Source organism: Podarcis bocagei (assembly GCF_964188305.1).
Source record: "Podarcis bocagei genome assembly, chromosome: 4".
Taxonomy (NCBI): Eukaryota; Metazoa; Chordata; class Lepidosauria; order Squamata; family Lacertidae; genus Podarcis; species Podarcis bocagei.
Genome location: NC_138128.1, coordinates 98,069,640 through 98,097,241, shown reverse-complemented (window position 1 = coordinate 98,097,241; position 27,602 = coordinate 98,069,640). Strand labels below are relative to the sequence as shown.

General features: G+C 43.7%; 1 protein-coding gene across 2 annotated transcripts in view; it reads right to left on the bottom strand.

Moving 5' to 3' along the window:
* The window catches only part of SEMA3E (semaphorin 3E), a 187,174-nt gene that overhangs the window by 50,459 nt on the left and 109,113 nt on the right, over positions 1-27,602 (bottom strand). For both annotated transcript variants that reach the window (XM_081191629.1, XM_081191630.1), the window contains exons 3-4: positions 14,181-14,240; positions 12,032-12,151 (exon numbers count right to left, since the gene is read on the bottom strand). In XM_081191629.1, coding sequence (XP_081047755.1) covers positions 12,032-12,151; positions 14,181-14,240 — 180 coding nt within the window. The remainder of the gene's footprint in view (positions 1-12,031; positions 12,152-14,180; positions 14,241-27,602) is intronic.

Sequence of the window (27,602 nt, the reverse complement as noted above, 5' to 3'; positions counted from 1 at the left end):
CGGTTTGATTTAGTGCATACTGAGCACTCAAATCCATGCATGTATCAGTTCTCTCCCTCCCCCTCTCCTTCCCTTCTCTTTTCTCCCAGTTGTACTTTTCTCTGCTTATTTGTCTGTTTTGTAACACAAGAAATCTTTAATAAAACCTAATTTTTGAAAAAATGCATTGGTTAGCTTACTGCTTGGAGAGCCAACTGCACAGTTAGGGATTCAAAATGGTAACCATGTCAACAAAACAGCAATTGAAAATTGCCCAATCTTTTCTTTGCATGGGTGTATAGTTCACTTTAATGATGGTAATGGCAATACTTGGAGCCACAGCAGTAGCTGACTTCTCATGCTCCATTCTAATTCATAGTTCTGGCATCCCCTGTGGTGCACCCACGGCTCAGCGCCTAGTGTGACCAAACCAGTTGCGCTCTCCTAAATCTGCCTCTGGCCATGGATAACTAACCTGTGGCTCCCAAGCTGTTCCTGGACTACAGCTCTCATCATTCCTGACCACTAGCCATACAGGCCAAGGCTGATAGGCTTTGGAGTCCAACAACATTTGGAGAACCACAGCTTTCCTACCCTTGCCGTATTTTTCTTGCTTTTGTTGAACACCGGGAACTCCCCCATCCCATGTTCCATCACCACTTTGTGAAGATACCACTGTTCAAAATGCACTCTGCCTAGCTAAACCATACATTGCAAATGAAAACAATGAAGGCTCATGTAGCACCATAAAGATTAAACAATGTATTACAGCATAAGCTTTTGCGGAATAGAAACTGAAAAGCTAGTTTGTTCCCTGCTTCCGTCAGGTTCCACCAGGCCAGACTTGTAACATAATCCACCAGCTTCTACCCTCCCAGATTTTGTCCTGCTAAAATCTGCAAGCATGAGCTTAGAGATTCTTCCAGGCTCAACCCCTGACTTGGTGGGATTCAGTACGACCCCACCCAGATTGCCTGTCTTTTGAAAAGAAAGACTTGCCACCTGCAGTTTCATGGAAGGTGCAAAACCCTTGCTTAGTACAGCAGGAAAGCAAAAAAAAGGAAAACAAGATTTGGTTACCGGAAATTGTAGAGCTTATCAGAAGAACAAACAAGCAAAAAAAAAACCCCAAAAAACTAATGGGAAGTGTAGCATAGCAATTTTTCAAGCCTATGAATATTTAAGATGTAATTAGCATTCTACATGAATGACTGAGTGAAAATGAGGAGAATGAAAAGATGGCACACCTAGGGGGATGACCTTTTTGAGATAGGGAAAAAGCAGCAGTGAAGAGTCTCTTGATAAAAACCATTAATTAATTTGGGATACTTCCGGAATAATTCTCAAATATTATTAAATACAGATTATTTAGTGTTTATTCCGGTTCCCTGGTACTTTACAGCACATCAGTTCATGAATATCAGCAGGAGTCATCACAAGCTGAAAGATTAATTGTCAAATGGAGCTAGCAGAATGAAACCCGAAGACAGGTCCAAAATCAACTTATTTACTTATTTTCTCACATTTGCAGCAATTTGTCAGTCATTGGAAGAATATGAAAGATCACGTGAAGATGTCAAGTTACATTCGGACTGCTTTTTTTTTTTTAAGACATCATCATTAACCTGAAGCTACAAGTGCCATGTTAATGAATCTAGAAAAAATATTTGTCGGTCAACAAATATTCATTTTTCTGCAGAACTTCCATGCATCTTGACAAAGAGACGTGAAAGTGGGGAAAGCACTTTGTCTTTAAGGAGTGGAGGATCACAGACATTCAATAAATGAGTAGCCAGGCCCAGGGGACGTGCATGAAAATGAGCAAGGGGCTTTGGGCAAAGGAAGCTTTCCTTCTGAAGGCTTATTTCCATTTTTCAACTCTGAGCAACTCGCCTACCGGTGTTTTGTCCACTTGGAACCTTCTGCACTGCAGAATTCAAGGGAACAGAAGTGTTCCATCCCATCTCATCAGCAATGTGTTCAAAGAAATGACTCCATCCACTTGCAAAAGTGGAAGAACGTGGACAGCTGCCTCATGGTTTGTGCCCTATGCAGAATTACCAGGAAATAACTCCCAATGATCCCAGTGGGTCTTATTTCTGAGTCAACACATTTGGGATCAGGCTATAACGGTGCCTACACATGTCACAATCACTCTTGAATCGAGCTGCTGCCAAATGTTTGAAGCAGGCCCTATCAACGGAGCCATTTTCTTGTTTGGTTGTTTTATCCTGCCCTCTCCTCAGAGGCTCAAGCACTCTGGGCAGCAGTTCAGAGCTTCTTCCAAGTAAACTTGGCTGTCAGGTTGCAACAGTCCAGGGTGAGCAAGGCTTCACTATGAAGCAAATCCCAGGCTTTGCGAGCGAACCATTTTAAGAATGGGCTGTAGAAGAAACACACAGAACACGGTGATTCTGAATGTAGGCAAAGCCTAGAGAACCAACCCTAGTTGTAAAGGACATCAATTTAGGTGGGAATGATGAAGGTTTGCTTATGATATTTCTTCACATTCTTTCTCAATGGCCTGTGCTCACTTTCCTAATGGCTTGTCATGAATGTAACCCACCCAAACCTCATTGATTCACTTGAGAGCCGTGATTGTACAAATATTTATTTTTGTTATTCGAAGCTATCTTTTTTGACCTATCATATTGCAATCCAAACCAAGGCGGCTCTGTGCAATTATTTCTCCTGGATCCGTTTCCTTATGACCTCATCTCCACGGCCCAACGTGCAGGGGCTTAGGGAGGCACAACATCTGGTTTTGCTGATCAAACAGGAGTCAGCCCTTCACTAGATGAAGAGTGTGACAAATTCTTACCCTGAGCGTATTCAGCCAAACACACTGCTTATGTGTGCCTGAGTATGTCATTGTCTGGTCAAGAAGCCAGCCATCCAGAAAGCCACCAATTAGGGCTGTTTATCAAGCAAATCCAGTTATATAATCAAATATGGAGTGCTAGTTACTATTGAAATTGTTTGCTTGCTGCGCTCTGCCCTTCAGTCCACTGTTTATGTGAAGCCATTTAGGAAGCTTTGAAATTATGGCATGATTTCATGCACTTAACGTGGTTCTGCATGAAGTGGCCTTGCAAGAACAGTAATTTGCAAACTGCACTCCTGTACCAATACACCACGAGGAAAAGGGCTGCCATGCTAAATCTGGGAGGAAGTCCCAATGAATGCAATAGACTTCTGAGTGGACAAGTTTAGGATTGTGCTGCAAATAAAGCAAATCAATTAAACAGGCAAAGTCCAAAGTATCTTTGCACACATTCTTGCCTTCCCCACACTTCTTGTCAATCAGCGTGCCCTGGGGCAGAATCTATGCAGTGGGTGTGATTTGTCATTCACGGTCACCTGATGCAAAGATGTAGCAGGATTTGCTGCTCTGGGCTAGCCTTCATTCAGCAGACACTGTTAACAGGAGTTATTGTGAAAACCCCTAAATGCCTCCATTTTAGCAATGGTTTCAGTGCAAACAGCTTCATGTCCATGGATCAAGACATGCTGCCACCACCCATCAGCTGATTGGCGGTAGAAGCGTGCCTTGCTCCAGCAAGCCATGTGTTGCCACATCAGGTAAAGGTGAAGGACCCCTGGATGGTTAAGTCCAGTCAAAGGCGACTATGGGGTTGCGGCACTCATCTCACTTTCAGGCCGAGGGAGCCGGTGTTTGTCCACAGACAGTTTTCTGGGTCATGTGGCCAGCTTGACTAAACCACTACTGGCACACAGAGGACCGTGACGAGTGCCAGAGCACACGGAAACACCATTTACCTTCCCCCCAGAGTGGTACCTATTTATCTACTTGCACTTTTTGGTGTGCTTTCAAACTGCTAGGTTGGCAGGAGCTGGGACAGAGCTCACCCCATCACAGGGATTCGAACCACCGACCTTCCGATCAGCAAGCCCAAGAGGCTCAGTGGTTTAGAACACAGCGCCACCTGTGTCCCATGTTGCCACATCAGCAGATGATCCACACCATCATATAGGTAAAGTGTGGGGCAGGTGGGCATGGTTTTTGAGGAACAACTCGCACGCCATATGACCTGAATATGACCTGTGGGCCAGAAACCCCTCTCCACCCTAATGCCTATGTTTGAAACACAGAGACATGAAGGCAGCAGTGGAGTTCCTCTGATTAGCCCTTCCTGAATTTGCCAGGGACTGAACCCAGGATCTTTTGCACGCTAAGCATATGCACTACCATAAAGGGAAGAAAAGTATCTCAGCTATTAGAAGACACAGAGCCTATAATGATCAGGTCGCACCGTGACAATGATATGCAGTGATATTTAGGTCAGACCGATGGTTTATGCATCAGCCACCATTTCAAAATGAAATTTTAATTTACCTTTGCCCAATTCAGGAAGAAGGCAGGGACCATAACAGCACGGATCCACTCAAGTATTCTGTTAAATTTGGAGTACATTATTTATCTTTTCATTTTGACAGAAGCATCAGATCTCTGTGCTGTAGCACCATGCAATTAACCCCAGAATGGATCTGAGGTCCTGATGATCAAGAACAGCAGCAGAGCACATGCTCAACGAAAGGACTTTGCATGCCGACCGTTCCAGGGTCAGTCTCTGGCAGCTCTTGCTGATAGGGCTCTGGAAGTAGGCAATCGTAAGAGCTTCTACCAGACAGAGTAGATGACACTATGCCAGACAAATAGTCTGACCCTTATAAAATATGAAAAATTGAATTCTGAGGTTGCGTTGAAACTTGCCCATTGTTCCTTTGGCTCTCTTATGAATCAGCGAGGCCACAGAATGTAGGTGTCATCAGGCAGAAAATAATTTATTGCTCATGAGGACAATCTTACATCAAGAGAACTGAAGAACAGAGAGGGTGATTAACAACCGCAATGTGCCTCTCGTACAGAGCATCACATCATGTGGCTCTGGGCTTACGATGGAACTCAAAACAATCCATAGGCAGGTAGACTTCCCTTGTGCAAAGCTTGCGCCTTTTTTTGCCTTGGTGCTTGAATCACACGTGCAGAAGTATATACATAGACTTCAGGTCCCTTTCTACTTGTGTTGTGCACAAGAGTAGAGCACAAAGAAAATGCATGAACCTAAATCTTATTCCCCCTCCTCACGACAAGCTGGGGTTAAGTGTGGACCACAAACTATAAGCCCACTCTGCTTCTTCTGGTTTTGGCGTAGTTAGATAAATGTCTAAATGCTCTTTGGACGATGTACCTAAAGGCTGAGTGATTTCACACATCTGGCGTGACCACCTGAGGGAAAGAACAGGCAGTGGGTCATATGGAACCAGGAAAGGCTGTGACTAGACTCTTCAAAAAAACCAATAATGCATTTTTACTCCCAGTTCTCATTTCACACTGGCAGGATGTACACAGAGAAGTGTATAACAAGACAAAGCCATGCCTTCTCCAGCTATCCACACATCCTATGTCTCATACAAAGACTCCTTCAAAACAATGAGACCTGACTTTCTCTGCAGTAGTTTGCTCAAGAAGTATTAATAAGTGCCTTCATTACAAAGGTCAACTACTCTAGTTTTAAAGAACCAGCTGAGTCAATAGTCCTCATTTTCTTTACCTATTGCTACAGTTTTCTCACTCTCAAAAGTCTCTTAATCAAATCACACATCATGCCTGCAAAGAGGGAACAGGGCACACACAGCAGACCCATGCAGTCAACCAAAACATTTCATTGCTTTTTGGGTGTAGAGGCACCCACCCACCCCAGTTTTAATCATAAAGGTAGCCTATAAATATTTTAAAATAAAGAAATAAGATTAATTACTTATTATTTCATATGCCAAAATGCAAAAATGGCAATTTATAAGTAAAAAAACCCAATTGCACATTAAAAGATAAATGTCCATAATTAGCAGCTCCTCATTCGCACAGCAGTGATTGCTATGGTCTCTACATACCAAAATTGTTAAAACAAAGCCTTAAAATATGACTCTTCCATCAAATGAGCCGGAAAGCATTTATCTACTCACTGAAGATGAGGCAGTTTTATTATTGGCAGCTGATTACAATGTGGTTGGTGGGAAAGATAGATCTGGGCTCTCTCACACTAGAAAGTGATGGTTACAATATAGCTAAGATTGGGGTGTCTCACTGAACCACAACTCACATCACCCCTAGCCATGGGCCATGTTTGCCGGGCACAATGGGATTTGTAGTTCGGCAATACCTGAAGGGCTCCACACCCCTGAGCTAAGAGGATGAAAACTTTGCCTTGGGTAATGTGGGCCATTGTTACAAAGGTAACTCAAAATTATAAAACAAGGTGTCAGGCGTGAGGAATTCGCTTCCTCCCCCAATGGCACCAAGAAGCAGGGAGGAAACAAGAAAGTTATTACTTATGATTTTATTCAGTCATCACGGTGAAAGACAAAGAATCCAGCCATTCCCCAATGATGGCGTTGCTCACACTGAGCTCCTCCCCTCTCCTTTCGAGCAACAACACCTGCTTCTATGGCGTCAGTCCGTGGTCAATTGTCTTTGTGATCTTTGTTCTGGCACTCACAACGAACGCCGTGTTTTGGGAGAAGGGTAGGGGTGGTTATGCTGCCCAGTGACGTGTCAGCTAACTGCTCTGCCTCCCCTCCTCCTTCTCCTAACACCTCATAACTTTGTTGTTTGGCTGTCTCTGAGCTGTTATTTTCCTTAAAGCCCTGCTGTAATTTGAGGATGCCTTCCTTTTCTCAGGGAGCTATAGGGGAAGGGGGTGGGGGCGACCTCCACCATTCCTTCTCCCCTTCAGTCCAGTCCCTGACATGAGATTTAAGTATGTCTTATGAAATTGCCCTGCAGCAGAGGTTTCTCAGACTTTCTTCTCCACAGATCACTTACATTGCTAGGGATATTGGTGGACCACTTAAAAAACTACAAATCAAAACACACAGAATTTTGAAGTAATGGGCAGCATTGCTGCCTCAAACAGTACCCTATTATGAAAACCATGCGCCAAAGTTATGAGCCTCATTAGCCAGTTTGATAATACAGCTTTTGTCAAAAGGTTCTCAATCTCCATTGTCAGAAAAAGGAAATCTAGCACATGGTAGGAATAAGGGGAAAAATTTGGTCCAATTTGCATTTATGAAGCCGTGGAATTGGAATTCACTAACAGATTATGCACCATGAACTTGACCTGGGTCAAATTCAGCTCTGCAACATGGACTTCAGAATCCTGGGAGTGGGAAATGAATGAATGCAATAGCCCTTCTTTAGGTGCTCCCTTCAACCACAGAACTTCCTAATCTGCTCTTGACCAGTGGCTGCTGGTCACTCACTAAATCTTGTACTACTTTGTTTTGCATGGACAGGCCGAGACCCCTCCAAACCCCAGGTGACCCCTGGGAGGAATAATGACACCTGACAACGTGTTATGGGATTACAATTGGCCACAACTTTATTAAATTCTCAGGTGTAGGAAGACCTTGGTTTAGGCATTGGGGATTTATCCCTCCCAGTTCCCAGCCGGAGATCTGGGGAACATCAGGGTTATCCAAAGTGTGTGGGGATTGGGCTGACTCTGAAGAACGTCTGTTCAAGCAGAGAGCCCACCCCCCATTTTGTAGGGGAGAGCACTGACAACCCATTGGCGTATGGCCAGTGCCTCCCCTCAAAACAACCCCTTTAATGAGTAACCCTGGGATCGCCGCCGCAGGGGGGGGGCATGGGTCACCACTTCATGCCCCCCCCCCCAATTGAGGGAAGATAGACTAAAGGATTCCACCCAAGGTCTACAAACCACCAAAGTTGTGACGTTTTGCTACGGGGAAGGCGAAACCTGCCAATGCAGGGGAATTCCTTCCCGGTTCCTCAACAGCAACCATCTAGGGCCGCAGCAGCGCCCGCATAGCTGTAAAGAAGAAGGTTAACTGCGAAAGAAGGCATAAACTGATGGAGGGCAGGGTGGGGGAAGTTCAGGAGCTGACTGAGGACCAACAGGTAAGTTACACCCTCTATTGTGCGTGTGGGCAGTCCTAACTCTACTTGGCCAACTCCCTTGGCAATCCCCCCCCCCGCCAGGATTGGCTAATTGACGAGGCTAGGTAGGAACCTATAGGTATCCAGCTCGGGGGGCAATGAAGCCAGCTACCTTGCTGGGGGTCTAGTAGTCTCGGGGGAGGGGGGCTGTGCGCGACCATGCAAAAGTCGCCCCGCAGTTAATGCGGGGAGTGGTCATTATCCTGTATTATTTAACCACTTTGCCTCATCAGTTAAAAAAATCAGCAACCCTTCTCTCATTACACCAATTTAAGTAAATACTTCATGCCTTGGGTAAAGTCTGGCTCATATAAGCTCACGCCACAGAACATTTGTTCATCTTTGAAGGTGCTACAGGACTTGGAAATGGCTCTCCTTTTCTTTCAGTTGGTGGATTCACGCAAGCGTTTCATAACTTACCATGAGGTGAAACACATTTTTCAAAACCTTTGTCACATGGCCTCACGGTTGACTAATATCACTAATCCTATATAACAGATGTCTTATTAATATAACAATATCCATTTATCCACATTTCCTTTACTTGTCAGATGTGCGGAGCGGGGAGCCACAGCATAAATTTTGGTTATGGAGACAATTAATAAAAAGCATTTCTACTTGTCAGTTCTAAATGCCTTGTGTGTTTTTTTTAAATAAAAAAACACACCACCAATACATGCATGTCCTAGGACATTCCATCGGCCACATTTAGATCCTGTGACAGCTGTACAAGTTTATATCCCAGTTCCCTTGTGAAAGCTGTAGTGCTTTGCCTGGGTGCCTATAACTACTGACAGAATTAAGGGAATCTATTTGCAGGCTGCATAAGAAGGACAGAGAGCAGAAACAATGAACTGAAAGAAAGTCTGTGAATTCAAATTACAGATAGGTAGCCGTGTTGGTCTGCCATAGTCAAAATAAAAAAATTCCTTCCAGTAGCACCTTAAAGACCAACTAAGTTAGTTCTTGGTATGAGCTTTTGTGTGCATGCACACTTCTTCTGAAGAATTTTTTTATTGTGAATTCAAACAATGCACTGGAGCTCAACAGATAATAAATGGCAGGTAAAATCTCCATTCATGCACAGTGCAATTGGAAATATAACTCGGCTGATGCTGGGCTCAGGTAGATTTACACCCTAATCCTAACCTTGTTTGTGTCACATTAAGAGCTAAAACAGGTGAGCGGCAGCCCCTTATTGTTTCATGGCAGCGGGAAAATCAAATACAAAACAAACGAGTCAGAGAAAGGGTTCTAGATTAGCATGCTCCCCAGAATGCTATTTTGGGGGAAGGGGGAGGATGAAAATGTTTGTGCACTTCTTTTCATCATGCGGGGCTCAAACTCATCCGCTACAGCTCTAAGGCTTTAGTCCTAAGGACAGTTACTTATGAGTAAGCTCCTCTGAAATCAATGAGATTTACTGTGCATTCCTAACCACGGCCACTCAAAATCAAGTTCTATTGAATTCCTTGTGGCTTACTGCCTGCTGATATCAGTGGGATGCACTTTCAAGTCTACATAGGGAGAATTGCAGCTTTAGCATTCTGTTTGTTTTTTTTAAAAAAAAACAAATGAAGAAAAAGCCTAGTTGCTTGAAAGGTGGGATCAAACATCTCAGTACAATCCAGACAGAATTAACAACCACAGCAATCAGAACAACCATTGCCTCCCGTGGAGCACTTCTGAGTGTCCAAAATGCATCATGGACATGAGTTTGCTGTAATCCTTACACAACAGCTACATAGGTTAGTGAGCATAACTCCCATGTATGTACTGGGGAATGAGGCTGTGTGTCTGAGTTCATGAGTTCGTGGAGGAGGTGAAATCTGAACTGCTGTCTTCCCGATTCTGAGCTCAGTCTCTTAGCTGCAGCACTACATCCCTCCTCATTATATGCATTTTTCATTTTTATTGATTGATTGATGAGGAAATACATGGAAGCTCACAAAACAGCTAACAGAACCAAGAATGAGAAACAGGCCTGCAAGAATTCACTGAGTAATTAATTACAGAGCATTTAGTCAGTGCTGAAGCGGAACAAACCATTGGCAGCCTTTTCAACTGGATGCATTATTTATTTCTAAAATCATTTAGAGGCTGCCTCTAGGGGACGTAACCCACCCAAGGCAACTCACAATATTATAGAAGTAGAATTACTACAAATAATTAAAAACAAAAAACCACTAATCAATCAATCTGATGTTTTGTTTGGTTGCCACTTTTCCAAAGTTAAAACCATGCTCAGGCGGCTTACAACATATAAGAGATTGCATAATTACAAACATAAAAAGTAGTCATAAACAATAAAATCATCAAAAAGTGCACAACCAAATCGAACAATTTCCACGTAAACTAACAAAAGTGATAAAGTGAACAGGTAGCACGCTAACATAACAACTAACATTGTTAGATAGATTGTAAAATAGCTCTTTGCGGGTGGGAACTTATTTTTGAAATGGCAATCCAAGAAAAGGGCTGTGTGTGCAATGGCTGGTTTGAAATGGGTGGGTGGTGAGGAGGCAGATTCTGGTTATTTGTTATTATCTATATAGTTCATCTGAATGGGGTTGGAGGTAGAGGGACTATTTAGCTACGTATATAGGCTCTTGGCTCTTGATAGATGTATCTTGAAGCAACAGCAAAGTTTATTGATCAGACCACACAGACACACACACACAATATCGGCAAAACAAAAAATGGAGCCTAAGAATAAAAATATACAAAGTGCATTGCTGTACTAGGGTGATTGTGAACATTCCCTCACAAAACCAATAGTATATCCATTGACATGTATGATCTTCAGAGGTTTTTGCTTCCCTATAGCCTGTTTGACAAACAAGACTAAGGTAACAGCTCCAACTGGCAGGCCTTAAATTGAGAATGCAAGGTATATTACTGCTATAGCGAGAACATTTACTCAGGCTGAGCATGCATAAACATGGATGTCATTCCTATAGTAATGTCTCTGACTGAAACCACACTTTCAAAACAAGTGTAACATTTGATGAAAAATATATGTGATTTGTATACAGTATTTTTACACCAATGTAAATATCGCTCACGAATTCTGCTCCAAGCAATTAGGAGGAGATTTTCAATATCCTAGGAAACAGCAGATCCTATTCAATCCATCCAAATCTTTCCCTAGGAAATCATTCAGCAATGCTTTTTTCTGTTGGGAATTATGGCTAGAATTTATATGTACACACTCTTTGATTGATAGTTTATAATAAAATGCAAACTATTTTGGCAAACATTCTGATATGTTTGGATAAAAACTGTAAATGGAAAGGACAGTCTTTGTAACTGCATATATTTTCTAAGCTTCCTTGCTGTGTCTGTAGGGATGTCAGTTGATGTTTACCCCTAAGCTGGTAGGCTCTCTCTGAAAGTTCATGCAATAAAAATATATTAAATCAAATCTAATGCTGCTTTCTGAACATTATATCCTTTTCCATTTTCTTATTGGGAGAGTATGAATGATACAACACAACTAATCACATTCATATAAGAATCATGGTGGTCTTGTGACCATCACACTTGGCTCTGGAATTAGAATGGCATCTTAGAGAGCCAGTAGGTCTGGCTGTCTTGGTCTTCACAACTAGCTTTCCTTCTCCACAGACGCATTCTGACCAGAATGCAGGTCTCCTGAGTAATAATGGTCTTTATCACTCTTCGGGACCACGTTGGCTGTCATAGTATGTATCACTTTCCTCAAAGGCTTCGTCAATGAAGCAATTCAATGAAGCTGGGAGCTTAGGAGCTGTAGACCTTTCAAGGCTCATGGCCTTGTCTTCCTCTCCTTCCAAGCAGCTTCATCTACAACTAGCTGGGTCCTTCAGCAGTGGCACTGAAGCTCCTGTCTAGCTCACCATCTGTGGTTCTGCAACCTTCGGGGAAAGGGTGGGTTCCGAGAGCCGATAAAGAATCAATGCAGCTGGTGTGGGGACAGACAGCCAGACAGCAGCCACAGAGACCTGAAGGAAGACTATACAAAGTTTCCCCACTCCCATACTCACAGAGGACTTCTTTGGGCTAATTGTACAGAGTGTTTCTTACCTCTGACTGATGGCCAACTCGGATAAAGGCACAGACGGGATCAAAAGCTCCTGTCCCACAGGCCAGCAGGTGTGTTCGGTTGAATCGGTGAAGGGCACGGATGTAATTTGCGCACTCTTCCTGAGAGGAGAGATAAGAACTGCAATTAAGTAGGCCTTGTTTAAAAGCAATCCTTCTGTCTCTTGAGGTGACATCATGAAGACTGCACTTTGAACAAATTTCCTCTATCCATCTGGCATATGGATGTGCTTTCCAACTCTAAATGGAAGTTCCCCTTCCACAGAGGAGAAAGGTGAAATAAGTGAGAGTTGTCAGGCCTCTGGAGCCTCAGACTCAGGGAATCCGGAAGAGGAGCCTGTGAGAGGAGGGGGGCGGCCAAATTGGGAGATGATGGAGGCAGGGAAGAACACCTGGCGCATCAGAAGCAGAGTCTGATGGATGTGAGAGAAGAAGTAATAGCAAGGAATCTCATTCCTTTCAACAAGCCAAGCAGGAAAGGGGCCTAGGCTTTCTTTCCGTATTCTAATGCTTCTTGGAAACCCTGAGAAAAAAGGTGACAACACATGACTATACTCAGTCCTACTCAAAAGCATGTCCCTTTGGGGCTTACTTCTTGAAGATAATTGTGTATAAGATCACAGCCTAAAACCCCCAAACATCAGTCCAAACTTTGAGGCCTAGCAACTCTTAAGTGGGACATGGTGCCGCTGCAAAAATCCCCCTTTCTAACCTACTGTAAGGGGTCTCATTTCTCTTTGCAGAGGTGTTATGGCTGGCTAGGTATCTTCCTGGCCTTAGGTTTTGCAGTTCCAAGCAGAATCCAGAACCAAGTCCTGGTGGGAGAGTCCTCAAAGCTGAGCTATGTTTGTCCAGGCCTGCTATCAAAGGATGCAGTAGTGCTAAATCACTACTAAACAAGTGATTTAGAAAAGCGTGAAAACATCTGCTAAATGTTCTATTGCTCAGGACTGAAGCAAGTTATATGCAAGGTGCATCAAAATCAACATGTTTTGAGTTATGCATTTTGAAAGAATTTTGAAGGGGATATTTCCGGAATGATTTATTTTTCTGAAACAGATATGAGATAAAAAGCTTAGGAAGTCAAAAGGAGAAGTTATTTTAAATGGTAGAGAGAAAGTGACTTCAGTATTTAATATTTTTATAACCTATCCATGGTAACATCTTATGCTCTTGAAAACTATAACCTTAAAGATGGTTTCATGTGCGGCCTTCTGAACTGTGAAGTTCAGATGGGCCTCAGTGTCAAATTAAAATAACAGAAGAACTCTTTACATACACCTAGGAGACTCCCTCAGTCAGTGCTATAACCTTTAAGGAATATGCTGTTGCACCTGATCTGATCAGCTGTTATACCAGGTATCAAAGAGCTGTCCCAGGTGAGGTCTGGCTGCTCATCTCTTGTACCCACCAGGGCTGCTAGAACAATGTGGCCTATGTTGCAGCTGGTCAGCTTTTTTTGTAACATGCTAATAACAGGAATACACCTGTGTGCCCCTCCTGCATCTAAGGTGGTCAATTCAGGGCTTAAGCCTCATTCCTATGATCTCGAAGGAAAGGAATGACATATAAGAGCCAGAATGAAGGCTGGGTCAAGCTCTCTCTCTCTCTCCCTCCCCACTCCAACATTTCTCTGATGAAAATAAGGACACCCCATTCCATAGTGATAATATTACTATTTATAACCCACACATCTTACTGGGTTGCCCAGTAGCTTCCAGCATACATAAAAACATAATTACACATTTTTAAAAACCCTTCCCTATTCAGGATTGCTTTCAGGCAGCTCAGGGGTCAGGTAACTCCATACCCTCCAACATTTCTCCAATGAAGATAGGGACGTTCTTCAGAAATGCGGGACATTCAGAGATCAAATCAGAAACAGGAACGGCTTCTCTAAATCAGGGACATCCCTGGAAAATAGGGGCACTTGGAGGGTCTGCAACTGGGGGCTGTGCCCTCATGTTCATGAGCGGATGCTAAAGGAGGCAAACATCTTCAACCCTGTTTGAGTGCCATGTACAATGGGGGATCTGTGCATGTGGGAGAGAGGGGTCTTGCATAAAGAGGGGTTCCCAGCTCTGATACTCCCCTCCCTTCAGTAAATAGGAATATTCCAGTTAATACATACAGCATATCTTCCTTTGATTGTGCATTCCTCCACCTGCAGGGATGTAGTAGGCCAATGAATCTGTAATAAAATGAGTTATTTAATAACCTGGATAAAGGATCTGTAATTCTCATCTTTCCTTGTATGGAGCAAGCACAACAACAACAACAACAAATCTTTATTATAGTCATAGACCAGCATAAGGAGGGAGGGCTACAATCATTTAAAATCTTTTTTTTAAATGTTTTTTTTTTTAAAAAAAACAAACTAAAAGGAGTTAAAACAGAATACATACATAAAAATCCATAAGAATCCAAAAGAGGCTAAGAAAGTCTAAAAGAAGGGTTAGGAATATCAGACAAGGGTGAAAGAGCTCAAAAGGCTAGTATATATAAGGCCACAGCTATCAGTCTACAGAGCACTCCAGTACGAGTGCTCATCACATCCAGGCTGTGGCACAGGTTATCATCTGACAAATATTGAACGCTGCTGTGCAGAATGTGGCAACGTTGTATGCTGTAGCAGGATTGGTATCTGGAACCAGCAGGGAGGTATAGAATTGTCCTGTGAGCCCCGGGAACTTATGCAGTGATGGTAAAATGAGGCTATAATTGCGTGTCGAGGTCCCCAGGTCCACCCCAATAACTCACACATCACACAAAAGTTTTTGTTTAAGATTTTTGGCATAATTTTGGCCACAACTTTATTAAAATACAAATTTGTGAGTGGTTGCGTAGGCATTGGTTGCGACTATCTGCCCCCACCATGGGGGACAGACTGACATTCCGCACGATGCAAAAGTCAGAATGGGGGAATACACTTGGGGGTTACGCGGAGCAGGGAACCTGCCCTCACCCCAAATGCAACCAGGAGCTCATTGCTATGGCCCGAGCCCCCTTGACAGAGTGGACAAGCAATAGTTAGCCCCCAATTCCTTTAACGGAATCCCTTGCAGCAGCAGCATTAGAGGGGCAGGCACAGCCAATCCATGCCCCTCAACCAACCAAACCATAAACCAATGCCTTACAAACCGCAACCTTACAAGTTGTGACGATTTGCTATGCAGTAGGCAAAAACCAAATGGCCCCAGCCAATCAGCCAGATGGACAAAATTCCTACCAGGCCCCCGCTCCAAAGCAGACGACCCCATGACACGCATAGCAAGGTCAAAGCGAACAACCCTATTCTAGGGAGGGAGGGACGGGCAATCTGATGCACGGGTGAAAAGGGGAAGCCCTAGCCTCGTGCAAGGAGTTTTACTATTTCTGGCTGTCAATCAAAAAATTGCAACATTAACTTCTTCCCAACAACAAGGGAAGCCCCAATCGTATCAGTGGCCAACGATCAATTAGCCCGCCCCCCAACTTTGGAGTGTCCTGGCGGCCCCCACCACAATACGTGCTCTCCATGAAGGAGAACACACTTTCTCAGTTTATACTAATCCAACCTTTTGCTCATCTTTCCTTGTATGGAGCAGCCTCTGTTCTTGACTGAACAGAATGAAAGTGAAAATTTATCAGAAGAAACTGAGGTTATGTGAGAGGCAGTACGAATTCAGACATTTACAGAAGTTCATGGATACTTGAGGCAGAAAAGATCTTGGATGGGTTGGCCTACTCAATAGGCAAAATGAGGCTTTAAAAAATTATTAAGATTTTTCAAAATGCAATAAAAAACAAACTAATCTAAGCCCAAAAATAATAAAAAAGCAAAAAAAGGAGGAGGAGACAGGACAGGTCTTCTCTCACAAGTATATCTCAACTTTTGTCCCAAACAGAAAAAGGTGAGTCCTATCAGCAGGTAACAAAGAGATACGAAACAGAGAAATATAAGAAGAAAAAAGAAACAGGAATAGATGGAAAGAAATAAAAATACACAGAACTTCCAGCTATCTGTCTTTCAGTTGTATATATGTACAGGATTTCTTCAAAATATTTAAAATGTTCACTCCAAAATAATATCCAGTTGTTCTTCCTTCTGTCGTTTCTCCCATCTTCAATTTTTGAGGGGGAGGGCATTACGTTATCTTGCCAGCTGGTATTTTTTATTGTTTTTATGATATGTAAGCCTCCTCAAAAATGGTTTTTGATGGGGTGGGAATCAATATATCATGTAAATAAACACATAAACAGATAAATAATTTAGCCTCCATACAATTGTCCAATAAGTCAGTTCATTCCGCAAGTGGCAGTATGATCCAGGGCATTCCGAATGAACAGCCAAAATCCAAACCATTATCCATTTCCGACTGAGTTTTAAACAGTTTATGTTTGAAAAGCAGGATGAAGTTCAAGAACGTGGAAACTTGCAACTTCTCACCAGCAGATGATGGAGCCAACTAAAGGGTATTACCATGGATATATCCATCTTTCACCCGAAGAAAGTAACTTGGCCAACATCCTTTTTGCACATATGCACAGACAGCACATGAGTGGATTTATAGCCTTTGCACAATGCATTCCCTCTCCTTGATTGCAAGTGTTTAATTGCTGAATATTTTCCACGCAGATAATGTAAGCTATGTTTGCACAGTACATAAAGCCAAAAACTAATTGATTGTAAATGGTGGCCTTTAGCCCTCCATGTGTGATTTTCCTAGGTATTATATACTGTTGGAGAATTCCTCATGATGACTACATCCTTAACTTGGTATTGGGTGCTTGCCAAGATGACAACCTTTTGGCAAACTGGCAATCCCTATCGCTCAGTGATTACTCCAGAGCATTTGAGCTGGAATGATATTATACTAGCACACATTTTGTTGGCCTTTGTGTGTGACTTTTTTTGTTCAAACAGAGTTATTCAATAACTGTCATGACCATGAGTCAGCGTCTGAAGCATTTTGTAAATTTCAACACGAGCAATTTTTCTTTATCCATCACATTTATTTCACCTTTGAAATACACAAAGCATGAAAGGAATTTATGCTGGACGGGGGAAGCTGAAACGATAGCAGGTAGTAGCTTTGAAACATGTCTTCTGTTAGACCAGGCATAGGCAACCTCGGCCCTCCAGATGTTTTGGGACCACAACTCCCATGATCCCTAGCTAACAGGACCAGTGGTCAGGGGTGAGGGGAATTGCAGTCCCAAAACATCTGGAGGCCCGAGGTTGCCTATGCCTATGTTAGACCATACACTGGAGATCAGTACTAGAAATAAGTGACCTAAAATTATCCCACTTATTTTTTTAAGGTGTACACTACTGACAGAGGTGTGGTGGCTATCGAGCGTATTGCATAGTTATCTGTGTTTATTCAGTGCCATAAATCACTGGCTCTTGGGGAATAGCTCCATTCCCCTGGGGCCTGGAGTAGCTAAGAATTGCAGAGAATTTGGTGGACAAGGCCTATATATATATATATATATATATATATGTAGGTTTTGGTGTCTTCGGGTGTCTTCCCGTGTAAGAGTTGGGGTGTCTAGGCGACGTTTCGACGAGGTCTCACTCGTCATCTTCAGGCTGGTGCTTTCGGCTTCTTGTTACTAGAACAGAGCAGGATCTCAGTGTTTGAGTTCCTATAAATACTGTTGAGGGGGTGTGGTGTATAGCCTCCAACGTTCTGGGCAGATAGGAAGTTCCTAGGTTAATGTGCCTTTTCTTCTTTTGTTCATTAATTACTTGAGGGATATCTTGAGTGATTACTTGAGTGATATTCTGAGTACCACTTAGGAGGGTCATTAGGTGTGGATTAGTTGCTAAAGCTTTCGTGTCTTGACCTCTTGACCTTGTGAAGAGTTTTTCTGAGAAGATGGCTGTACTGCACTTAGTTGTGCTCTGGCTTGGCTTCGTGTATAGGGGCGAGCTGTGGTTTTGTGCCCTGTGCCAGCCAGATCTGTGTAGGGATTGCAGGGGGGTGCAGCATCCGGAGGTGCCACTATGGTTTGGCTACTGGATGGTGTCTGTAATTTATCTGTGGAGAGGGTCTGGGTTTGGGTCTGGTGTGGTTGATTGGAGATGGCGTTCTGTGTGCCTCTGGTTCTGGTGTCGGTTTTTGTGGGGAGGGCTAATTTCCAGATGTCTGGCAGGCGGGACGTGTCGTCACGCTTGTTCATGTTGTGAGGGTGTTTCTCTATCTCGATGGCTTCCATGATTATTCTCTTGTGGTGATGTTCCATGTTAAAGAGCAATTTTGAAATTAGCCCTCCCCACAAAAACCGACACCAGAACCAGAGGCACACAGAACGCCATCTCCAATCAACCACACCAGACCCAAACCCAGACCCTCTCCACAGATAAATTACAGACACCATCCAGTAGCCAAACCATAGTGGCACCTCCGGATGCTGCACCCCCCTGCAATCCCTACACAGATCTGGCTGGCACAGGGCACAAAACCACAGCTCGCCCCTATACACGAAGCCAAGCCAGAGCACAACTAAGTGCAGTACAGCCATCTTCTCAGAAAAACTCTTCACAAGGTCAAGAGGTCAAGACACGAAAGCTTTAGCAACTAATCCACACCTAATGACCCTCCTAAGTGGTACTCAGAATATCACTCAAGTAATCACTCAAGATATCCCTCAAGTAATTAATGAACAAAAGAAGAAAAGGCACATTAACCTAGGAACTTCCTATCTGCCCAGAACGTTGGAGGCTATACACCACACCCCCTCAACAGTATTTATAGGAACTCAAACACTGAGATCCTGCTCTGTTCTAGTAACAAGAAGCCGAAAGCACCAGCCTGAAGATGACGAGTGAGACCTCGTCGAAACGTCGCCTAGACACCCCAACTCTTACACGGGAAGACACCCGAAGACACCAAAACCTACATTCCGGTACCCGTGAAAATCTACGAAAGCAAATATCTCACCTCTACGGGGAGGAAACCTTCCAGCTGACAAGAACCTACGAGAAACTAGAAATCCGAAGAGCCACCATCTTATGTGATCTCTTGTTCCTACGCAACTGCCGAGACAACAACTTAATTCCCACATGCTTCCAACTTAAATTCCACTCTAAAACCCCAGCTACCGAAAGGATCCTGAAACGAACTGAACTATCCCTAATCAGAAACGAACTACATAAGAAAAGATACCTACTAAACCAAACCAACAAAGATCTGCTCACTCTTCACCTCAAACTCTGTAACAAAATCCACCCTGCACTCTGGGACAAATGCAAACAACTAGCCGTTTGGAGAGCTGAAACAGAGTCCTCACATAAGACAGACATACACACCAACAAACTCCACAAACTAGAGAAACGCCAGAAGCCCAGCCACCCTCCACAACAACCCATGAAACAAACAGTACATAACATATCAGACAGGATCCTCACCTCAACTGAAACCAAAGTACTCTCCAAAGGTTTCAACTTTGCAGTCGCCCCGAGACGCATCCCCACGGAAAACATCATATGCGGAGTCGAAGCTAGCCTAACCAAAATCAACCCAGATGAAGCCAATAAAATCAGACTTGAAGTCACCAACATCCTCTGCTCCAGCAAACCACCCAGAAGCAATTTACACAAAGAAGAACAGAAAGCACTCACCAACCTGAGGAAAGACAACAACATAATCATTCTCCCAGCAGACAAAGGTAATGCCACTGTTGTGATGAACACATCGGACTACCAAGCAAAACTATCAAATCTACTCCAAGACCCTACCTACCAACCTATAAAAACAGATCCCACCACCTATCTGGAAAAAACCACCAAATCCAAAATAAAAGCCTCTCCTATCAGTGAAGAAATCCAGCTAAGAATCATCCCCAGAGAAAAATCATCCAGATGCCCCAAACTCTACGGTCTCCCCAAGATACACAAAGAAGGAACACCACTCAGACCAATAGTCAGCTCCATAGGCTCACCTCTACAAAATCTCGCTAAATTTCTCGCTAAGCAACTTCAGCCCTATGCAGAATCTATCGCTTCACACGTTACAAACTCCTTCCAGTTCATAGAAACAATAAAGAAGCAAAACCTACATCCCGATGACCTACTTGTGAGCTTCGATGTTGTATCTCTCTTCACACAAGTGCCCATTAATGAAGCCTTGACAGCCATTCAAAACAAATACAATCCCCCCGAATACATCCTGGACCTGACCAACCACTGCCTAACCAACACGTACTTCATCCACAATGGACAAAGATACAAACAGATAGAAGGAGCACCTATGGGATCACCCCTCTCACCGGTCATCGCAAATCTGTACATGGAACACTTTGAAACCAATGCTTTAGACAAGTCAGAACACAAACCCAAACTTTGGCTCAGATATGTTGACGACACCTTTGTAATTTGGCCACACGGGAAGGAAAAACTAGATAGCTTCCTCACACATCTCAACAGCCTACACCCCAAAATACAATTCACTATGGAAATAGAAGCCAACAACCAACTTCCCTTCCTTGACGTCCTAATCTACAAAAAACCTGATGGCTCCCTAGGACACACTATCTACCGGAAAAAAACACACACCAACCGCTACTTACATGCACAATCACACCACCACCCTGCACAAATAAACTCCGTAGCCAAGACTCTCATCTCCAGAACCAAACGCCTGGCTGACAAAGACCACTTGACAACTGAGTTACAGAATCTCTCAAATGTGTTAATCGCCAACGGATACCAGCAAAACAGGGTTACGAAGCTAATCCAAAAAGAAACACCCCCCAAAAACCAAGACACAGAAGAAAACAATGGCATGGCCCTCCTTCCTTATATCAAGGGCACTACAGATAAAATTAGCAAAATCCTCCATAAACACAATATCAAAACAGCCTTTTGCACCAACCAAAAAATAGCCAATATCCTCAGAAACCCAAAAGATAAAATCCAGTTAGAAAACCAAGGGGTCTATGAAATACCCTGCAAAGTCTGCCCAGCCACGTACATTGGACAAACAAACAGACGAATAAATGCACGTATCGCAGAACACAAGAATGCCGTCAAAAAAGAAGAAAAAACTTCCTCTCTTTACCAACACATGAAAGAAACAGGACACGAAATTAATTTTGCAGATTCCAAATTGCTCTTTAACATGGAACATCACCACAAGAGAATAATCATGGAAGCCATCGAGATAGAGAAACACCCTCACAACATGAACAAGCGTGACGACACGTCCCGCCTGCCAGACATCTGGAAATTAGCCCTCCCCACAAAAACCGACACCAGAACCAGAGGCACACAGAACGCCATCTCCAATCAACCACACCAGACCCAAACCCAGACCCTCTCCACAGATAAATTACAGACACCATCCAGTAGCCAAACCATAGTGGCACCTCCGGATGCTGCACCCCCCTGCAATCCCTACACAGATCTGGCTGGCACAGGGCACAAAACCACAGCTCGCCCCTATACACGAAGCCAAGCCAGAGCACAACTAAGTGCAGTACAGCCATCTTCTCAGAAAAACTCTTCACAAGGTCAAGAGGTCAAGACACGAAAGCTTTAGCAACTAATCCACACCTAATGACCCTCCTAAGTGGTACTCAGAATATCACTCAAGTAATCACTCAAGATATCCCTCAAGTAATTAATGAACAAAAGAAGAAAAGGCACATTAACCTAGGAACTTCCTCTCTGCCCAGAACGTTGGAGGCTATACACCACACCCCCTCAACAGTATTTATAGGAACTCAAACACTGAGATCCTGCTCTGTTCTAGTAACAAGAAGCCGAAAGCACCAGCCTGAAGATGACGAGTGAGACCTCGTCGAAACGTCGCCTAGACACCCCAACTCTTACACGGGAAGACACCCGAAGACACCAAAACCTACATTCCGGTACCCGTGAAAATCTACGAAAGCAAATATCTCACCTCTACGGGGAGGAAACCTTCCAGCTGACAAGAACCTACGAGAAACTAGAAATCCGAAGAGCCACCATCTTATGTGATCTCTTGTTCCTACGCAACTGCCGAGACAACAACTTAATTCCCACATGCTTCCAACTTAAATTCCACTCTAAAACCCCAGCTACCGAAAGGATCCTGAAACGAACTGAACTATCCCTAATCAGAAACGAACTACATAAGAAAAGATACCTACTAAACCAAACCAACAAAGATCTGCTCACTCTTCACCTCAAACTCTGTAACAAAATCCACCCTGCACTCTGGGACAAATGCAAACAACTAGCCGTTTGGAGAGCTGAAACAGAGTCCTCACATAAGACAGACATACACACCAACAAACTCCACAAACTAGAGAAACGCCAGAAGCCCAGCCACCCTCCACAACAACCCATGAAACAAACAGTACATAACATATCAGACAGGATCCTCACCTCAACTGAAACCAAAGTACTCTCCAAAGGTTTCAACTTTGCAGTCGCCCCGAGACGCATCCCCACGGAAAACATCATATGCGGAGTCGAAGCTAGCCTAACCAAAATCAACCCAGATGAAGCCAATAAAATCAGACTTGAAGTCACCAACATCCTCTGCTCCAGCAAACCACCCAGAAGCAATTTACACAAAGAAGAACAGAAAGCACTCACCAACCTGAGGAAAGACAACAACATAATCATTCTCCCAGCAGACAAAGGTAATGCCACTGTTGTGATGAACACATCGGACTACCAAGCAAAACTATCAAATCTACTCCAAGACCCTACCTACCAACCTATAAAAACAGATCCCACCACCTATCTGGAAAAAACCACCAAATCCAAAATAAAAGCCTCTCCTATCAGTGAAGAAATCCAGCTAAGAATCATCCCCAGAGAAAAATCATCCAGATGCCCCAAACTCTACGGTCTCCCCAAGATACACAAAGAAGGAACACCACTCAGACCAATAGTCAGCTCCATAGGCTCACCTCTACAAAATCTCGCTAAATTTCTCGCTAAGCAACTTCAGCCCTATGCAGAATCTATCGCTTCACACGTTACAAACTCCTTCCAGTTCATAGAAACAATAAAGAAGCAAAACCTACATCCCGATGACCTACTTGTGAGCTTCGATGTTGTATCTCTCTTCACACAAGTGCCCATTAATGAAGCCTTGACAGCCATTCAAAACAAATACAATCCCCCCGAATACATCCTGGACCTGACCAACCACTGCCTAACCAACACGTACTTCATCCACAATGGACAAAGATACAAACAGATAGAAGGAGCACCTATGGGATCACCCCTCTCACCGGTCATCGCAAATCTGTACATGGAACACTTTGAAACCAATGCTTTAGACAAGTCAGAACACAAACCCAAACTTTGGCTCAGATATGTTGACGACACCTTTGTAATTTGGCCACACGGGAAGGAAAAACTAGATAGCTTCCTCACACATCTCAACAGCCTACACCCCAAAATACAATTCACTATGGAAATAGAAGCCAACAACCAACTTCCCTTCCTTGACGTCCTAATCTACAAAAAACCTGATGGCTCCCTAGGACACACTATCTACCGGAAAAAAACACACACCAACCGCTACTTACATGCACAATCACACCACCACCCTGCACAAATAAACTCCGTAGCCAAGACTCTCATCTCCAGAACCAAACGCCTGGCTAACAAAGACCACTTGACAACTGAGTTACAGAATCTCTCAAATGTGTTAATCGCCAACGGATACCAGCAAAACAGGGTTACGAAGCTAATCCAAAAAGAAACACCCCCCAAAAACCAAGACACAGAAGAAAACAATGGCATGGCCCTCCTTCCTTATATCAAGGGCACTACAGATAAAATTAGCAAAATCCTCCATAAACACAATATCAAAACAGCCTTTTGCACCAACCAAAAAATAGCCAATATCCTCAGAAACCCAAAAGATAAAATCCAGTTAGAAAACCAAGGGGTCTATGAAATACCCTGCAAAGTCTGCCCAGCCACGTACATTGGACAAACAAACAGACGAATAAATGCACGTATCGCAGAACACAAGAATGCCGTCAAAAAAGAAGAAAAAACTTCCTCTCTTTACCAACACATGAAAGAAACAGGACACGAAATTAATTTTGCAGATTCCAAATTGCTCTTTAACATGGAACATCACCACAAGAGAATAATCATGGAAGCCATCGAGATAGAGAAACACCCTCACAACATGAACAAGCGTGACGACACGTCCCGCCTGCCAGACATCTGGAAATTAGCCCTCCCCACAAAAACCGACACCAGAACCAGAGGCACACAGAACGCCATCTCCAATCAACCACACCAGACCCAAACCCAGACCCTCTCCACAGATAAATTACAGACACCATCCAGTAGCCAAACCATAGTGGCACCTCCGGATGCTGCACCCCCCTGCAATCCCTACACAGATCTGGCTGGCACAGGGCACAAAACCACAGCTCGCCCCTATACACGAAGCCAAGCCAGAGCACAACTAAGTGCAGTACAGCCATCTTCTCAGAAAAACTCTTTACAAGGTCAAGAGGTCAAGACACGAAAGCTTTAGCAACTAATCCACACCTAATGACCCTCCTAAGTGGTACTCAGAATATCACTCAAGTAATCACTCAAGATATCCCTCAAGTAATTAATGAACAAAAGAAGAAAAGGCACATTAACCTAGGAACTTCCTCTCTGCCCAGAACGTTGGAGGCTATACACCACACCCCCTCAACAGTATTTATAGGAACTCAAACACTGAGATCCTGCTCTGTTCTAGTAACAAGAAGCCGAAAGCACCAGCCTGAAGATGACGAGTGAGACCTCGTCGAAACGTCGCCTAGACACCCCAACTCTTACACGGGAAGACACCCGAAGACACCAAAACCTACATTCCGGTACCCGTGAAAATCTACGAAAGCAAATATCTCACCTCTACGGGGAGGAAACCTTCCAGCTGACAAGAACCTACGAGAAACTAGAAATCCGAAGAGCCACCATCTTATGTGATCTCTTGTTCCTACGCAACTGCCGAGACAACAACTTAATTCCCACATGCTTCCAACTTAAATTCCACTCTAAAACCCCAGCTACCGAAAGGATCCTGAAACGAACTGAACTATCCCTAATCAGAAACGAACTACATAAGAAAAGATACCTACTAAACCAAACCAACAAAGATCTGCTCACTCTTCACCTCAAACTCTGTAACAAAATCCACCCTGCACTCTGGGACAAATGCAAACAACTAGCCGTTTGGAGAGCTGAAACAGAGTCCTCACATAAGACAGACATACACACCAACAAACTCCACAAACTAGAGAAACGCCAGAAGCCCAGCCACCCTCCACAACAACCCATGAAACAAACAGTACATAACATATCAGACAGGATCCTCACCTCAACTGAAACCAAAGTACTCTCCAAAGGTTTCAACTTTGCAGTCGCCCCGAGACGCATCCCCACGGAAAACATCATATGCGGAGTCGAAGCTAGCCTAACCAAAATCAACCCAGATGAAGCCAATAAAATCAGACTTGAAGTCACCAACATCCTCTGCTCCAGCAAACCACCCAGAAGCAATTTACACAAAGAAGAACAGAAAGCACTCACCAACCTGAGGAAAGACAACAACATAATCATTCTCCCAGCAGACAAAGGTAATGCCACTGTTGTGATGAACACATCGGACTACCAAGCAAAACTATCAAATCTACTCCAAGACCCTACCTACCAACCTATAAAAACAGATCCCACCACCTATCTGGAAAAAACCACCAAATCCAAAATAAAAGCCTCTCCTATCAGTGAAGAAATCCAGCTAAGAATCATCCCCAGAGAAAAATCATCCAGATGCCCCAAACTCTACGGTCTCCCCAAGATACACAAAGAAGGAACACCACTCAGACCAATAGTCAGCTCCATAGGCTCACCTCTACAAAATCTCGCTAAATTTCTCGCTAAGCAACTTCAGCCCTATGCAGAATCTATCGCTTCACACGTTACAAACTCCTTCCAGTTCATAGAAACAATAAAGAAGCAAAACCTACATCCCGATGACCTACTTGTGAGCTTCGATGTTGTATCTCTCTTCACACAAGTGCCCATTAATGAAGCCTTGACAGCCATTCAAAACAAATACAATCCCCCCGAATACATCCTGGACCTGACCAACCACTGCCTAACCAACACGTACTTCATCCACAATGGACAAAGATACAAACAGATAGAAGGAGCACCTATGGGATCACCCCTCTCACCGGTCATCGCAAATCTGTACATGGAACACTTTGAAACCAATGCTTTAGACAAGTCAGAACACAAACCCAAACTTTGGCTCAGATATGTTGACGACACCTTTGTAATTTGGCCACACGGGAAGGAAAAACTAGATAGCTTCCTCACACATCTCAACAGCCTACACCCCAAAATACAATTCACTATGGAAATAGAAGCCAACAACCAACTTCCCTTCCTTGACGTCCTAATCTACAAAAAACCTGATGGCTCCCTAGGACACACTATCTACCGGAAAAAAACACACACCAACCGCTACTTACATGCACAATCACACCACCACCCTGCACAAATAAACTCCGTAGCCAAGACTCTCATCTCCAGAACCAAACGCCTGGCTGACAAAGACCACTTGACAACTGAGTTACAGAATCTCTCAAATGTGTTAATCGCCAACGGATACCAGCAAAACAGGGTTACGAAGCTAATCCAAAAAGAAACACCCCCCAAAAACCAAGACACAGAAGAAAACAATGGCATGGCCCTCCTTCCTTATATCAAGGGCACTACAGATAAAATTAGCAAAATCCTCCATAAACACAATATCAAAACAGCCTTTTGCACCAACCAAAAAATAGCCAATATCCTCAGAAACCCAAAAGATAAAATCCAGTTAGAAAACCAAGGGGTCTATGAAATACCCTGCAAAGTCTGCCCAGCCACGTACATTGGACAAACAAACAGACGAATAAATGCACGTATCGCAGAACACAAGAATGCCGTCAAAAAAGAAGAAAAAACTTCCTCTCTTTACCAACACATGAAAGAAACAGGACACGAAATTAATTTTGCAGATTCCAAATTGCTCTTTAACATGGAACATCACCACAAGAGAATAATCATGGAAGCCATCGAGATAGAGAAACACCCTCACAACATGAACAAGCGTGACGACACGTCCCGCCTGCCAGACATCTGGAAATTAGCCCTCCCCACAAAAACCGACACCAGAACCAGAGGCACACAGAACGCCATCTCCAATCAACCACACCAGACCCAAACCCAGACCCTCTCCACAGATAAATTACAGACACCATCCAGTAGCCAAACCATAGTGGCACCTCCGGATGCTGCACCCCCCTGCAATCCCTACACAGATCTGGCTGGCACAGGGCACAAAACCACAGCTCGCCCCTATACACGAAGCCAAGCCAGAGCACAACTAAGTGCAGTACAGCCATCTTCTCAGAAAAACTCTTCACAAGGTCAAGAGGTCAAGACACGAAAGCTTTAGCAACTAATCCACACCTAATGACCCTCCTAAGTGGTACTCAGAATATCACTCAAGTAATCACTCAAGATATCCCTCAAGTAATTAATGAACAAAAGAAG